Genomic DNA, 14,812 nt, shown 5'->3' on the forward strand with positions numbered 1-14,812 from the left:
ATCCTAATGCACACAAAACTCTACCCCCGATTAACCCAAAGCCATGCAGGTCCTTAACTGCTGCCCAGACGATGCTGGCCACCTCACCACACCTCCCCAAACCAGAGAGAGAGTCCTGCTGGCCGACCTACCGCCTCTCCTCATTCCATCATGACTCGCCCTCATGAGGTGGGTGAGGCAGGTGTACTATCTGCACCTACAACTGGAGAAACAGGTCAGAGAGCTCAAGTGAATCACCTGAGGCTTCCCAGTTGGCCCGTGGTGGCCAGAACCTGCACCCAGATCTGCTGCCTCCATAAGCCCATGCCCTAGTACCACCTTAGGCCTCTAGAAGGTGGAAGAGTGGTCTTGGGGGTAGGAGCACCGGGTAACACATGTGGGTTGTATCTATGGTTGGATGACCGAGGCCCTGAATGCCTGCCCCATCTTTCACCGGCTCGGGATGGTGACAGCAAACAGCAGGGGCAGGCCCACCTCATACCCTTCTAATGGGTCCCTGACTCTGCCAAGTCCCTGGCTCAGAGTGGTGTTCCTTGCACGGAGAGCATGTCACCCCATGTAGAGTGTGATGCTGTGTGATTCACACTGAGGCCATGGTGAGTCAGTCCTTCCGGGAGCTGACCACAGCCCTGATGGCAGCTGTCTTGGCCCTGGCATGTCTACGTGGTTCCTGGACATCCTCTTTTTTCACTTCCCCACAATAACCCACTTTGCCTGTACTCTCCACCCGCTGATGCCGGATGTTCAGAGGCCTGGGGCCAGGTGGCCTGCTATTCCTCCCTCCTGCTTCTCTGGCACCTTCAAGAACAAAACCAAGCAGGGTAGGACTGTGCTCATCACTAGCCCAGCTTAATGAAAACACAACTCTTACAAAATAACAATAAGAGGGTGGCGTTTTTAAAATAAGCTTTTTGTCTCAGAATAATTTTTGGTTGACATAAACATTGCAAGAGTAATACACAGTTTCTACATAGCTGCCAGTCATTGTTCTAACATCTTACATTAATATGGGGCATGTGTCATAATAAATGAACCAATGTTGATACATTATTATTAGCTAGAGTCCACGCTTTACTGGACAAAGGACTCCCTTAGTTTTTACCTATAGGCTCTTCTTGGCTATGGCAGTTTCTCAGACATTCCTTTTTTTAAAAATTTTTTTGAGAGAGAATTTTTTGCTATAGGGTGCATGTGCTCACTGGAGAAAGAGACAGAAAGCAAGAAATAACCCCCCAGGAAGAATGGCCACACTGCAATCCCTTCTCCATTCTCCTCTTGGGATTCTGGGCATGCATGCACAAGTGCCTGGTGTAAGTTTCAAGCTGCTGGGTCCAGGACTCGAACTGTGGTTGGCCACACAGGAGTCCAGTGCCTCAACCACTACGTCACCTGCTGGCCCCCATTCCTTCTTTTATTTGTTTTATTTTGCTAAAGGGCACGTACACTCACTTGAAAGAGAGAATGAGAAATCATCCCCCAGGGGGGATGGCCACACCACAGTTCCTTCTCCCCCATTCTCCTCGTGAGATCTGGGACATGCATGCACACAGACCCAGCGTTTTTTAGGCCACTAGGTCCAGGACTCAAACCACAGTCAGTCGTGTGGGATCCAGACTCCCAACCTGCCACTCGCTGGCCCAACATTCCATGTTTCTGATGACCCTGACAGTTTTGAAAAGAACCAGTCAGGTCATTTACAGAATGTCCCTGGATCTGTGTGATGTTTTCTCATGATTAGATAGGATTATGTGGGTTTTTTGGAAGAATGACCACAGAGGTCAAGTGCCACTCTCATCACACATACAGAGGGTACGTACTATTAACATGGCTTATCACTGATGTTAAGCTCGACCCCCTGGCCGAGGTGGTGTCGGCCTCTCCACAGCCTATTCTTCCTCCTTTCTGTTCTACTCGTACCCTTTAGAGGGATGTTACATGCATGGCCCACAGGAGTGGTGGGCAACACGCCACATAACCGAGCTGGAATTCTATGTGGGAATTTTATTTTCCATCTACTTGTTTGTTCGATCGTTTATTTATATCAGTATGGACTCATGAACATTTATTTCATACTTTGGATTATGTGCCCATACGGCATTGTTTTGTTGCTCAAATAGTTCCAGCTTTGCCATGGGCAGTTCTCATTTGGTTCCTGTGGCCTTTTTTTTTTTTTTGGTTAAAGTTTTTGCTATAGGGCATGTGTGCTTCCTGAAGAGAAAAAGAGACAGAGACTGAGAGAGGAAAAGTGAGAAATCACCGCCCCCCATCCCCAGGGGGTGGCCATGCCGCAATCTCTTCTCCATTCTCCTCTCAGGACTTCGGGCACGCATGCACATGTGCCCAGCATGCTTTTCAAGCTACCATATCTGGGACTTGAACTATGACATTACATTGGCCATGGAAGACCCAGCCATCTTAACCACCATACTACCAGCTGGCCCCTGTATCCCTTCGATATACCTGCACTTTTCTTACTTTCAACAATAATAATAATAATGCATTTTTATCATCCTTTTTCCTTTTAAAATTATTTATTCAATTTTGTTTATTTATTTATTTAAATTTGCTACAGGGCACATGTGCACACCAGAAAGAGACAGAGAGCAGGAAAAAGAGAAAGCGATCTGCCAGGTCTGGGACTTGAACTGCAGTCAGCCATATGGGAGGCCAGTGCTACTTCACAAACAAGCCACCTACCTACTGGCTCCTATCATCCCTTTTCTTAAAAGAAGCACTGCATATTGATCATTGTTCACATGGATATTGGGTATACTTGGTTTCCCCTACTATTCTCTCAGCCTCTGGTCGCATTAACTTCTTTCTGTAGTATTGCATGTTGATTTCTTGGGTATGAGACTTGGTTGCTGCCTGCTGTATCTACAATGGCCTGGGCTGATAGGACGAATGGGTGATAGGAACCTGGTACTTCATCTGCCAGACCCAGAGCAGGGCTCGATGTCACAACTCCCCCAAAGGAAAGAGCTCCCTTGAGCGCTAGACGGACACTGTTCCAGGTATGCTGGCCAGTACTAGGCATGCAAGTTGTGGGTGAGGGCCTTGCAGGCTGAATCCCTGTGAGGGAGAGGCTCCCCCAGACCCTCAGCTCCTCCTTTATTGCTGTCTCTGAAGTCTCCTTTCTTGCAGCCCCTTCTTTGGATGGGACGGGTGGCACAGGGTCACTCACATGCTCCCTTTTTTTTGTGATCCAGGGCATCATGACCAGTTGACCACTACTCTACCAATACCAGAGCAGCAGGCCCACAGAAAGAGTAAAAGCTATGATCACCTTGCGCAGCTGGTCGTGTGGTCCCAAGAGCAGCAGCTTAGCTGGGTCCCTCCACCACCTCATCACACCTGCCTACCCTCTTAAGGAGTAACTGCTTTCTTCAAAGTCTCCACAAGAAAAGATGCAGGTTTACATAGCACCTCCACAGCCACCCCTGGTATATCCTAGACAAGGTTTGGGGTTTCAATCAGCCTGATCAGCCCAGAGTACACTGCAGATAATTCAATGTTAGGTGTGACACCCCCCAAAATCGAGTGCATCCTAAAGCCCCTTGTGCCAATGTTACAGCTGTATCTACAACGTCCCTCTCAAGGAGGGGTCTTCCATGCCATGGCGGGACCACAGAGCTCTGCAGAGCGATCCTACCATGAGGTGAAGAGATTTGCTTCTCCTCCTTCTAGGTCGGGGCCATTGCGAGATGGTTTGGAATCACCTGTGACCCTTTTCTCCTACTCCACCTTCTCCAGATCAAGCGCAGAGTAGACCCCAGTCTCAGAGAGCAGCAGGCCATTGCAAAGCAGAGGGTGTTACTTCAACTCACAGACATTTCCCAATCATTTCATTTTTCTTTTCTTTTCTTTTCTTTTCTTTTCTTTTCTTTTCTTTTCTTTTTTCTTTTCTTTTTTCTTTTCTTTCTTTTCTTTTCTCTTCCTTCCTTCCTTCCTTCCATTTGTTCTTTCTTTCTTTTCTTTTTTTGGCTATAGGGCACATGCCCTCACCAGAGAGAGACAGAAAGAAAGTGAGAACACACCCGAGGGGATGACCATGCCATAATACTTTCTCCATTCTCCTCTTGGCATATTGGGCATGCAAGCACACATGCCTGCTGTTTTTCAGGCCACCAGGTCCAGGACTCAAACCGGTGTCAGCCACCTTAACTACTATGCCACAGGCTGGCTCAAGGTTTCCCAATCTTGAGCTTCCAGACAAAGGTTCCTTTCCCTAGACCTCAAATCACTTCCTAGCTCAAACCTGGGTCCTTCCATGCAGGCCCTCTGCCTCTTCGCAGTTGACGACGAAGATGAGAGCCCTGGGAGTGCTGAGGTCCTTGCTAGGTGCCACCCCTTGAGTACCTCCTGTGTCTCTGGAGCAGCGACTGCCCTGTGCTTGGACACTAAGAGCCAGTGAGTAATGCAGAAAGGGATCATGATCTGGCCCGTGCAGGGCAGGAGGCTCTGGTCCACTTTTTGCTCACCAGCAGTCTCTCCCAGCTCCTCTAGACAGCTGGACGGAGAGGCTGCATGGGGAGCCCAAGGCTGGGCTCTCTAGGGAGAGGAAGCAGAACCCATCAAGAGCTTGGAAAGCAATGACCTGGTCCTGCCCCTGCCCCCCCTCCCCCTTCTCTCCCAGAAGCCCATCTTTGGAGCTCCCCTGGCTCTTGGAGCCTGGACATGAACATCTGTGCCACATGCATGCACCTTGTCTCTACCTACACAGGTTTCTGAGGTGCTCAGTCTCCCCGGGGCAGGCACAGTGTTGGGCTGAGACTACACGTTGTTCAAATACCCATCAAAGGCTCCGGATGAAGGTATGTGGTGGGGCTGGTGAAGCTGGAGTCCATTGGCACACACGTCCCAGCAATGGGCTGCGCACCATGCAAGGGTGGAGCAGCAAGTGTGCAAAACACCCCTGCCCTGTGAGAGCTTGCAGTGGGAACCACCTGCTCGCTGCAGCTCCGTGCACAGAGGGCCTGGCAGTAGGGAGTCATTGTGGACGTGACATTCCTTCTCTCAGCTGGCTGGCCTTGCTGTGGCCTTTTGGCCCAAAGCTGTTGGCCACTGTCCTTTAGCCCCAGATCTGCCCCTGCCACCCCCGAGCTGTTGATGGCACTGGGAGATAGGAGACAATGAAGCACTCAAGCATCTCACACGGGAGCCGCACTGCCAGCTGGACTCCCTGGGCTGGGGCCAAATGACAGGAGGTGTGGGTGGCCGCTCTGTGTGCCCATTTGGTCATTTCTTGTTCAACTCATCCTACACTCCCGGGGACCTGCAGGAGCCGGCTGCTAGAGAGAAGGCACACCTCCAGGCCGTCAGGTTTGTTTTTCTTGGCAGGAAGTTTAATCCTTTGCCATGTTCAGCACCAGAGCAGAAGGTTCTGGCACAGCTCTCTTTAATACTGGATCCTGGATTTCCTCTCCTCCCCACTCTGGTCTTTGATTTATTGGAAAAACCTCACAGCAGAGATTGTGCTGGATCCTTCTGCCCAGAGAAGGCTGTGGGTATACAGGGCCCCACTCCGACAGTGGACGTCAGAGGAAAACAACCCTCAGTGGGTCCTGGCAGTCATGGCAGGCCCATTGGGCAGCTGGCACCTCACAGAGTGCAGAAGGAGACCTGCTCGGCTGCTTGTGAACTATCCAAAGCCACCTGCTTGGTGCTATTTTTGACACACCCATCCTGTCGGGTGCATGTGTGCCCACACACACACACACCCATCAGCTAGGGGGAGCTGGAGCACAGGGTGTGCCCTGGGGTGGTCATCAGCCTTGTCCCCAGTTTACCCCCCTGAGCAGACTCTGCTCACTGGACCCTGACCCTGCGAGAAAAGGCAGACAATGGTTTGCACGATCGTAACCAGCCCTAGGCGAGAACGCTGGGCAGGCACAAGACGTTCTTATGGTATCCCTATGCCTGGCACGGTGCCTGCCACCAGCCACTGTAGACACGCTGGAACCAGACCAGAACACACATAAAATCACCAGCACGTTCATGGCAAATGGCTATGATCCAGCCAGTGAGGGTATATTCTATTTCCCAAGTCCAATTTTTCCCAGAAGCTAACAGATTTGTTGTCTTGCTCAAGTTCCTTCAAAAATAGGCAAAGTCTAGGTAAGGTCTACAACAGGTTCATGGAAAAGAAGCATTAAGGAAAAACTATACATGGGTCTTAAAATTTCTGCACTACAATAAACTCGTACTTCAATTCCATTTTCCACAAACCTTTAAAAGGTCCTTTGTATTTGTTACCACCTTTTGGCACTCAACATACATTTAACCTCCTCCTTTTTAAGGGATTTAATGCACTGAACTCATCGGAGAGGACATTTATTCACTACAGATTTCAACAAAGTTTGGACAGAAACGGTTGCATACCCAGGACCCGAGGTAGCAGACAGACCTGAGAATTGCTAGCACTTATTGTTTTACTAAGTACCAGGTGCAATTCAAGAGCTTTTAACGCTTAGGTCTTTGAGACTTACGAAGGCCCCTTGAGCTATTACTGCCCTCATGCTTTATACTGCTGTGGAAGCCAGGGGCATGACACCCCAGAGGGAAGGGCTACAGCTGCAGCGACCTGGGCTCCTTCCCTACTTCCACCCCAGCAAAGTGCAAGCAGTGACATTTACCTGCTGGCGATGACAATGTACAGGGGGAGCCCCCAACATGCAAGCGATGTCCACCTGGGGTGGTCGCTACAGGCCTACCTACAGTTAAGCCTTAAGCTTTAGGAATGAGCTCTTGGGACAATCTGATTTCCTAAGGAATTTTTTCCCTACCTAGGTTTCCTCCTCAGGTTCAAGAAAGTTTTGAACAAAGGAAGGCTCTAGTTTCCTGTTCCCAGAGGCTGGGAGTATGGAGAATGGAGCCTGGTGAAGAAGGCTGAGTAAGCCCTGCTCTGGCTGGAGTATAAACCCACCTGGGGCCAGACAGAGGGCCATCGGAGTGGGGCACGTTAACAGGGTGCTGCCCCAGTGTCCTCACTTGGGGCTTCTGAAGGGGGTGCTGAGGGCGGCCCTCAGCCTTCCTCCCTGGGTTAAAGTCTCGAAGCGCAGTCACCCTAGAGCGCTGGCGCCCCGCTGGGCGTGGGGAGACACTGCCAGGCAGTCCCGCCAATCTCCAGTTCAGCATGTCTACCCACCGCCCCCAACCTTCTCCCAGGGGAGCCTGAGATCTTGGTCTCTGATCTGCTTTGCCAGTTGGCTCAGTGCACCTCACCTTCCCTTTTGTGGCCTGGGTTACTTTAATCTGGGGAGTTAACCCTGACTGACATGAGGACCACCTGGCCAGCATGTCTGTCTGTGGGACCACAGCATGCTTCAGGTCAGAGATGGAGCCCAGGAAGCCCTTTTCTTTCTTAGAGACAAGGTGTTCACGCTGTTCTCAACTTGCGCCCCTCCCTGTCTCAGGCTCCTGGGTAGCTGGGACTACAGTGGCCTGGAACCCTTTTAACAAGCACTCTGGGCGGAATCCAAGCACCTCACTTTGAGTAAACCAGTATGGGGCCTTCTAGGCAATTCTGTGGGGGATGCCAACCACGTTCAAATCTCAGCAATGCCCGGGAGTAGTAAGGGGAGGGAATGGCAGAGCCTCACTCAGTTGGCACTAGATGTGACTAACGGCCGACAAGGACCTCTTCACTCCAGTCTCAGGGTCACTTTGCCATCTCTTTATGAATAGGACACGTTTGTGGGTAGAGGGAAGCATTTGTAAGCCACTGAGAAGTCAGCCCTCGCTCACTCCAGGGCAATGTCCAGGAACTAGATTTTTCCATCTCAGTCAGCCCTGGTCACATGCTCTGTGAAGTGAAGGCTAGCGCCTTAGTGCTCACTTGGTCTTGAGGTCAAGTGCATTTTGAGTATTATCTAAAGTAAGCCTCACATCCACCTCATGAGGTAGCAGTACCACCTTCATTTATAGCGGAGGACACTGAGGCTGAGAGAAGTAACATAGGATTTTGAACCCAGGCAGTGTGACTTCAAAGTCCAAACACAGCACACACACACTGTTAGAAACAGAATTCGGCCCCGGACTGTAGTGGTCAAGCACTCTACATGGAAGGTTAGACCTTCCATGTAGACCACAGCTGATCCCAGTTCAGATTCTGGCCCCATGGGTTGGAAAATGCATCACATGCCTGCCTGTATCCCAAATCCTAGATGGACTAATGGAGGAAAAAGAACTGCAGAATAACTACACTCCACTGTGGGGTGCTTTCTCTCTGTTTCTGGCAAGTGTACAAGACCTCTGAAAATTTTTACAAAAAGGGAACCAGCAGTTAGCGTAATGGCTATGTCGCTGGACTCCCACGTAGTCGACCGCGGTTCGCATCCTGGACCCGGTGGCTTAGAACTCACGCCGGGCACGTGTGCGTGCGTGCCCAAGATCCCAAGAGGAGAATGGAGAAGGGATTGCGGCGTGACCATCCCCCCTGGGGGGCGATTTCTTGCTTTCCTGTCTCTCTGTCTCTGTCTGTCTGGCGAGTGCACGCGCCCTATAGCGAAAAAACCTCTCAAAAATAAATAAATAAATGTTTTCTTCATCCTAGTTCAGGGATGTTTCTGTTTCTGTCTCTCTGGAGAGCACACACACCTTATAACAAAAACCACTCAAAAAAAAAAAAAACCTGGAACATTTTAAATACCCTTGCCCTTAGAGCAATCATAAAGGTAGGGAAATATCAAGCTCACCATGACAAGAGAAAGTGGTTGGCTTTTAACAGGCCCCCCCAGTGAAGCCACCAGTCCAATGACCAAGTAAATCCATAGGTTATCTGGCTTTGTGCAGGACACTGTCCAGAGAATGATGAAACAACCATATCACTGAAGCTACGGGTCACTCTGGTATCCTGGGCGACACTTGTGCTTGCTTCCTGGACCCACACCTCAGCAGGGACTTGGCCGTGCCTTTGACTGTGCATTCAGCTGAGCACGCCCCTCCCCCCAGACGAGGTTTCTTCCCTTGTCCTCCTGCCTAGGCAGCTGCTCCCAATGGAGCTGCCCTCCCTCCACGACTGCCAGACCCCTCGCCCTGCAGGACGCCCATCAGGTGGTTCTAACTTTCCCAGATGAAGCAGTGACCCTCTGGGCCCCTTTGCTCCCAACTGGTTTATTATAATCTAGAGAAGCCTAAAGTCAACCCTTTGCCCAGCCAATGTCTGAAGCCAGCAGCTGGCTCTCAGGACCGTCATTTGTCCGCCCCCCTCACCTATTTGCTCCCTGCCTCCTAGGTACCCAGCTTCACCTGCTTCCATTTCAGCATGGCTACCCCACAGCTCAGCTCCAACCTGACCCTGTGTAAACCGACTGGATACAATCCAAGTTGACATGACCGGATTTACAAAGAAACACAGTAAAGGGTAATGAAAAGGAGGGAGAAAACACACTAACCTTGAAGGCTTGTAAAAGGCTCATTCCCATGTTTTTTACTCTAGTCCCTTTCCTCCACTTCAGGAGTGCCTGAACAGGGTCCTGCTCTCCCAGCACCCTTCTCCTTAACGCAGCCATGGCTTGGGGGTCTTAACGTGTTTCAAATTGCCTTCTGAGAAACATGGCCCATCTGCCAACTCCCACTAGCCCAAAGCAGATTCCACAGATTTGATATCCAACTGATAGGAGCCCCAGTACTCTCGACCACTCTAAGTATGAGAAATCAAAGAACTGCTTTGACTTCACTTCCTCCCTTGGCCTAAGAACAGCAATACTTCCTATTAGCCAGACAGGAAAACCAAAGCTGAGCTGTGCTCTTGCCGTAATTCCTTTTCCTTCCAAGGTCTGAGTCAGGGGCCCCAGCTGAGCAGAGCTGACTTGATGCTCTTCAGCCTTCTTCACTTATAGCCCTTCTCTGCCCCATTAATAGACTGGAACTCTCTAGAAGCAGAAGGTTTGGAGAACACCAGCTACCTTTGAACTGGGTCTTCATTATCGGGAGAACCTGAACCACAGCTCTGGGCTTTCAACCCCCGCCCCCCAGAGTAATTTGTTTGGCAGGAAGTGGGTCTAGAAATGTTGCCGCTGACACCACCACCCCTGCGGGCACCTAAGAAGCCTCTGTCCGGTGAACAAGGTCATCACCACTAGTTTGTCCCTCTCTCAGGCGAAGCTGAGCCCTCAGGACAGAGGAACAGCACTGGCCTACGCTGCTCCTGATTCTGCAGGCCCAGGGGAGCAACCTCTGCTCCTTTCTCAGGGCTTCAGAGCCCAGTAGCTTCCAGAGGGCTCTTCCCTCAACTATCTTGGCTTCTACAGGGCAAGAACACACCACCACCAAGAAGGATAAAATAAGTTTTTATTTATAGTCTTATAGTAAAGGGGAAAGCCTTAACTTGCAAGACAATTCTTCAGCAGTATGTACGACATACTTTTTATTTCCATGGAATGGAATAAAACATGAACTGAGACTACAGGGTATACACTAGAAATCAGCAATGCCAGGAACGGAGTGGGGAAAAGACAAAGAAATGAGGCCTAAACACACAAAACCCTTCACTGGGATCTGCTGACCGCAGCCAGAACCAGGGCTGGATCACACAGTGGAGACAGGTTCCAGGAGTGGGAGAGAAAGTGGGGTGAGGGCAGGAAGGGGCCGCACTGGGGTGCGGGTTTAGTACCAGGTAAATTGCTCTTGGTATTTACATACAAAATCAATTGGCTCTATTTCTTAGAAATACACACAAAGAAAGGAAGATTTGATCATTACTTTATGAATCTGTCGCTTTGCAATACCGACATCATCAGAAATAGGGACAATTCACTCAGATTCAAATTTCAGTAGCAGGAAATAAATATCAAAACATCATCACTGGCCCTCAATACAAAACCTCTACCCCACCCAATCTTCCCTCCCTGCCCCGCCCCAGACGACCACCCCCTAGCGCTCCCTGGTGGCTGCCGCTTCACTGCTGCCGTCTCCCATACATACCACGAGAACGCTTTGGCAGCCCTCCGGGAGGCTGCGCACCGCAGGCCTAAACAGCTGGCTGAGAGAAGCAGGAGTGAAACACGCCAAAGACTGCGCTGCAAATCTGTCCCCTTTCCTTTTATACCAGAAACTTCTTCAAGGACCTGGCCTTTCAACAGGAGCGATAAATAGCTTTTTAGGAAAACAAAATCCTTAGAAAGGAGGGGGGTAATTCTGATTACTCCGACCGGTCATCTTCTCAAAGTAGAGCAGTTCACAGATTCACAAAGTCTATCAAACAGAGGAGAGGGGGGACCAGGAGGAGAGGCCTGGGCGGGGCAGGCATCCTCCAGGCACATGCCCGGCAGGGCTGGAGGAGCTGGTGGGATGGGCAGGACACCATGTGCTCAGAGGTCCGGCTGGCCGTCTGTCCTCCACAGAAAAAGCTGCCAAGTTGGGGTGTTTTGGTTTAAAAATTCCTGGTGGGGACAGGGAATCCCTGAAGGGAACACTTTTTTTAAAAAAATAGTGGAAATGGGGAAGGAGAATGAGAGCTGTTGTCCAAGAGCTTCTACATAAAAATAAAAATTAAAAAAAAAAAAGAGAGAAAAATAAAAGAGTCTCTTAAATGGTTCTGAGGGTTCTAACGATGAACTGAAAGGAGGATGAGACGATGGAGGAGACAGACAGTTTTTATTGCTGGCCTGCCCCATGGAGCTTAGCTGGCCTCCATGCGGAGTTTCTTCCTGCTCTGGGGCTCTTCGGGCTCCGACTCCGAGCTGGAGTCTGAGCCCCCATCGAAGGCAGAGATGGTGCTGCCCTTGGCGTTGGTGTAGAGGCTGTTGTCTGAGGAGGGGTAGTTGGTCTGCAGTTGGGCACTCGACCTCGCCTTCTCCAGTGCACGGACTAAAAGGCAACCAAGGGAGTGTGTTACCACCTTCTGGAAACAAGGGAGAGGCCAGTCTTGACTCAGAGTCCAGCCTGTTCTTCCCTAGGGCTTGTTCGCTGGCCCCCGAGGCTCTGGGCGGCTCAGAAATAACTCCCTTCTGGTGGCTGTTCCATCCACACACTTAATTTCCCTCCCTCTTCTCCCAGCTGGACCTAGCCAGTCACTCTGCAATCCTTCCCACCCTGAAGAGTAGGCTCGTGGTGTCACCATCCTGCCATGGAAGCCCAGTGTAGAGACCGGACATGAGCTCCCTATGGGATTCAGTAGTGCAGACAAAGAAGAAAATGGCCCAGCAACGCCAGGCTCCACAGGCTGTGAAGGCCACATGACAGCAGGAAAAAAGGACATAAGATGTACCAGCCAAAGAAGTTTTGATTTAGCTCTCAGGAACAAGATCCACTCGGAACGACAAGCTGGACACTTGGAAGCAAGTCACCAGTACACACAGAATACCTGGGCCTTTGGACAGAGAGCCCCTACATGCAGGCTGCTTGGCCCGGTAACCAACCCTCTGGTGCCGCCCGCTGCCCATCCCTTGGTTCAGCTCAGCTTGAGCCTAGAAGGTCAGCCCATTTATTTTATTTTATTTTATTTTATTTGAGGTGTTCTAACCCAGGTGGTTACTTGCATTTCCTTTTACTTGCATCTTCCATGAGGGAGGAAGAGAAGTGAATTCCCCAGGAACAAAGAACTTGATCAGCTCTTGCTTTCCCCTGTGGTTGTAGGAAAAGGCGGGTGTGAGCAATTGAGAACAGCATGGGCCTGGCCCATTGGCTGCCCTGATTGGATTACCATTCACAAGGGGAAGGGCTCACTCCTGAACACCTGGAGTTTCTGGTACTTACATAGCACATTCCACTCCGGGAACCTCAAAGCTCTTTTCAGATACCTAATGCCAGGTGTGATCCCTACAGCAGGCAGAGCACCTGAGCCCCAGAAGAGGCGAGTTCAAGTAAGAAAAGATCCAGGCCTCCGATGTCCAGCTCCCTAGCCTCCATTGTCTCCTCAGGATGCTCTAGCACTCCACTACCCAAGCCTCAAGAAGCAGGGCTGAGGCTACTTCTGAGTGCACACTCCATGACCAGTTGGTTCTGACTCTGCAGGCCCAGGTGTGAAAGCCCTGACCTGGCTGGAGCAAGCAGGGCCAGCTGCCCCACGAGCTTGGGTGCTCACCTTGTTGCTCCAGAAGAGCATTCTGCCGCTTGAGGTCGTCAATATCTTGCTGGTGTGTGTGGTTTTTCCTTCGCATATACTGGATATATTCTGTGGCTTTGTCTAGGATTTGGGCCCGGGATGCCTGTTGCAATATGAGAAAAAGCACAGGGAACAAAATAAAGACTAAGTCCAGGCAGTGAGGGAAGCAGGCCTTTCTACAGCAACAACATGGGTGGCTGAAACAGGAGGGTAAGGTGAGGAAAGGCTGAGGAAATACGAAGTAATACTACTAAGGTCTTCTGTGTACTGGACAAGGTTCAAGTGCTCTACAGGGTTTACCTAGCCAGCAGCAGCGCCACCAGGAGCCCAAGGCTCAGGAGTGGACTGGACTACTTGCAGTCACCAGCCAGACAGTGGCAGAACCTGGACTCTATATTGGGCCCATCTGACTTCTGAACTTGCACCACTCTTCCCATCTTTTCTGATTCTTCAGGTGGCCTTAAAGTCTTCAGCTTGGCTATGTCTGGGAACTTAAAACCCTACTCATATGAAAGCTGCAGCCATTCACTCTCTGCTAGGGCTTGGCTCCAGGCAGCTGCTCCAGAAAGACAAGAGCAGGATCTCAGTTGGTCCTGGCTTGAAATGGGATGGGCCTAATGTTTTTCATCAAGGTCCTAGACGAAAACCCTCAAACCACTGTACCTATCCCCCACTGGCCAATGCTGCTGAGTCACTGATTCAGCCTTTCTGGCCATAGACATTTCATGAAAGCTGTCCGTGCTTGATGTCAACACAGGAAGGGCAGGAGATGGGGTCACTTCAGGAAGCAACCACACCTCTACGATGGCTGTGGGCAGCCTGGGCGCTGCTCTGTCAGAGGAACAAGTTCATAAGCCAATAAAATGGACTGCACGTTCCTGTGCTCCTGGAAGTCAAACTCGCCTGGGAGATTCCCTCCAGTCTGCAAATGTGGCTAGGCAGGTGGCCAGCCAGCTGAATTGGCAGACAGCCGAGAGAAGCCCAAGGCAGGGTAGTCTAGTAGCTGAAGTATGGCATTCATGCCACGGAGGATGTGAGCAGAGGAAGGCATCTTATCAAGAGTAGGGCAGTCCTCCACTCTTCTGGATTACAACCTTAGCAGGTCCTAAGCAAACAGAACACAACAGGGGGGAAGACAAAAAAGATACCCACACTCATGCCAGCAAAATGAAACCTGTTCATATTAAATCCTCACACTCTCCATTTGCGGCCCTCAGGGTAGACTGGGTATCAGAGAGGTTAGCGAGGCCTGTGTTTATTCAGTCTTCAAAAGAACTAGAATTTCCAGGGCTTCCCCTTCTAACACCCTTAAGGGAATTTCCTCAAGAGGAAATTGTTCATATTTAATCAACCATTTTGAGTGTAAATTATATGTAAGGTACTGGGTAGACACTGTGGGAAACAAAATGTATTAGTCATAGTTTCTATGCCCAGAAGCTTACTTAGTATCTAGTTGAGGAGACTAAAATATCTATATGCACAGATCAATCGCAGGGCAGCACTGACAAGTGTAATCTGACAGGTACAGATTACAAAGACCATGTGCCCCAGCCACACTGGCACAGCAACAGTGTGTGGCCAGGCAATGCTGGAAGCCATATGCAAGACTGGGGTTCGTTTCCTGGTCAACAGGTACACCATGGGCATACCTGCCTGTGGTCATGGCTGGCTGGGAAAGCTGAGGTGAGGATCACAGTGTGAGATCCCATTAAGGGTGCTTCTCTCTCTCTCCCCCTTTGCCCCGCCTCACTCTCATGAAGGGAA

The 14,812-nt window shown here is 50.5% G+C and overlaps 1 protein-coding gene across 6 annotated transcripts in view; it reads right to left on the reverse strand.

Annotated features, from left to right (window-relative positions):
* Positions 1-10,352: 10,352 nt before the first annotated feature.
* Positions 10,353-14,812, reverse strand: part of MAX (MYC associated transcriptional regulator X) — a 27,270-nt gene continuing 22,810 nt past the window's right edge. For 2 of the 6 annotated variants that reach the window (XM_027768262.1, XM_027768260.1), the window contains 2 exons: positions 13,028-13,157; positions 10,353-11,811 (listed from right to left, as the gene is read on the reverse strand). In XM_027768262.1, coding sequence (XP_027624063.1) covers positions 11,624-11,811; positions 13,028-13,157 — 318 coding nt within the window. In that variant the 3' untranslated portion in view covers positions 10,353-11,623. Of the gene's footprint in view, positions 11,812-12,482; positions 12,568-13,027; positions 13,158-14,812 lie in introns of all 6 variants that reach the window. The other 4 variants (XM_006142412.3, XM_006142411.3, XM_027768267.1 and 1 more) reach the window with 3 other exon arrangements.

This window comes from Tupaia chinensis, unplaced genomic scaffold (assembly GCF_000334495.1).
Source record: "Tupaia chinensis unplaced genomic scaffold, TupChi_1.0 Scaffold000075_1, whole genome shotgun sequence".
NCBI classification, from domain to species: domain Eukaryota; kingdom Metazoa; phylum Chordata; class Mammalia; order Scandentia; family Tupaiidae; genus Tupaia; species Tupaia belangeri.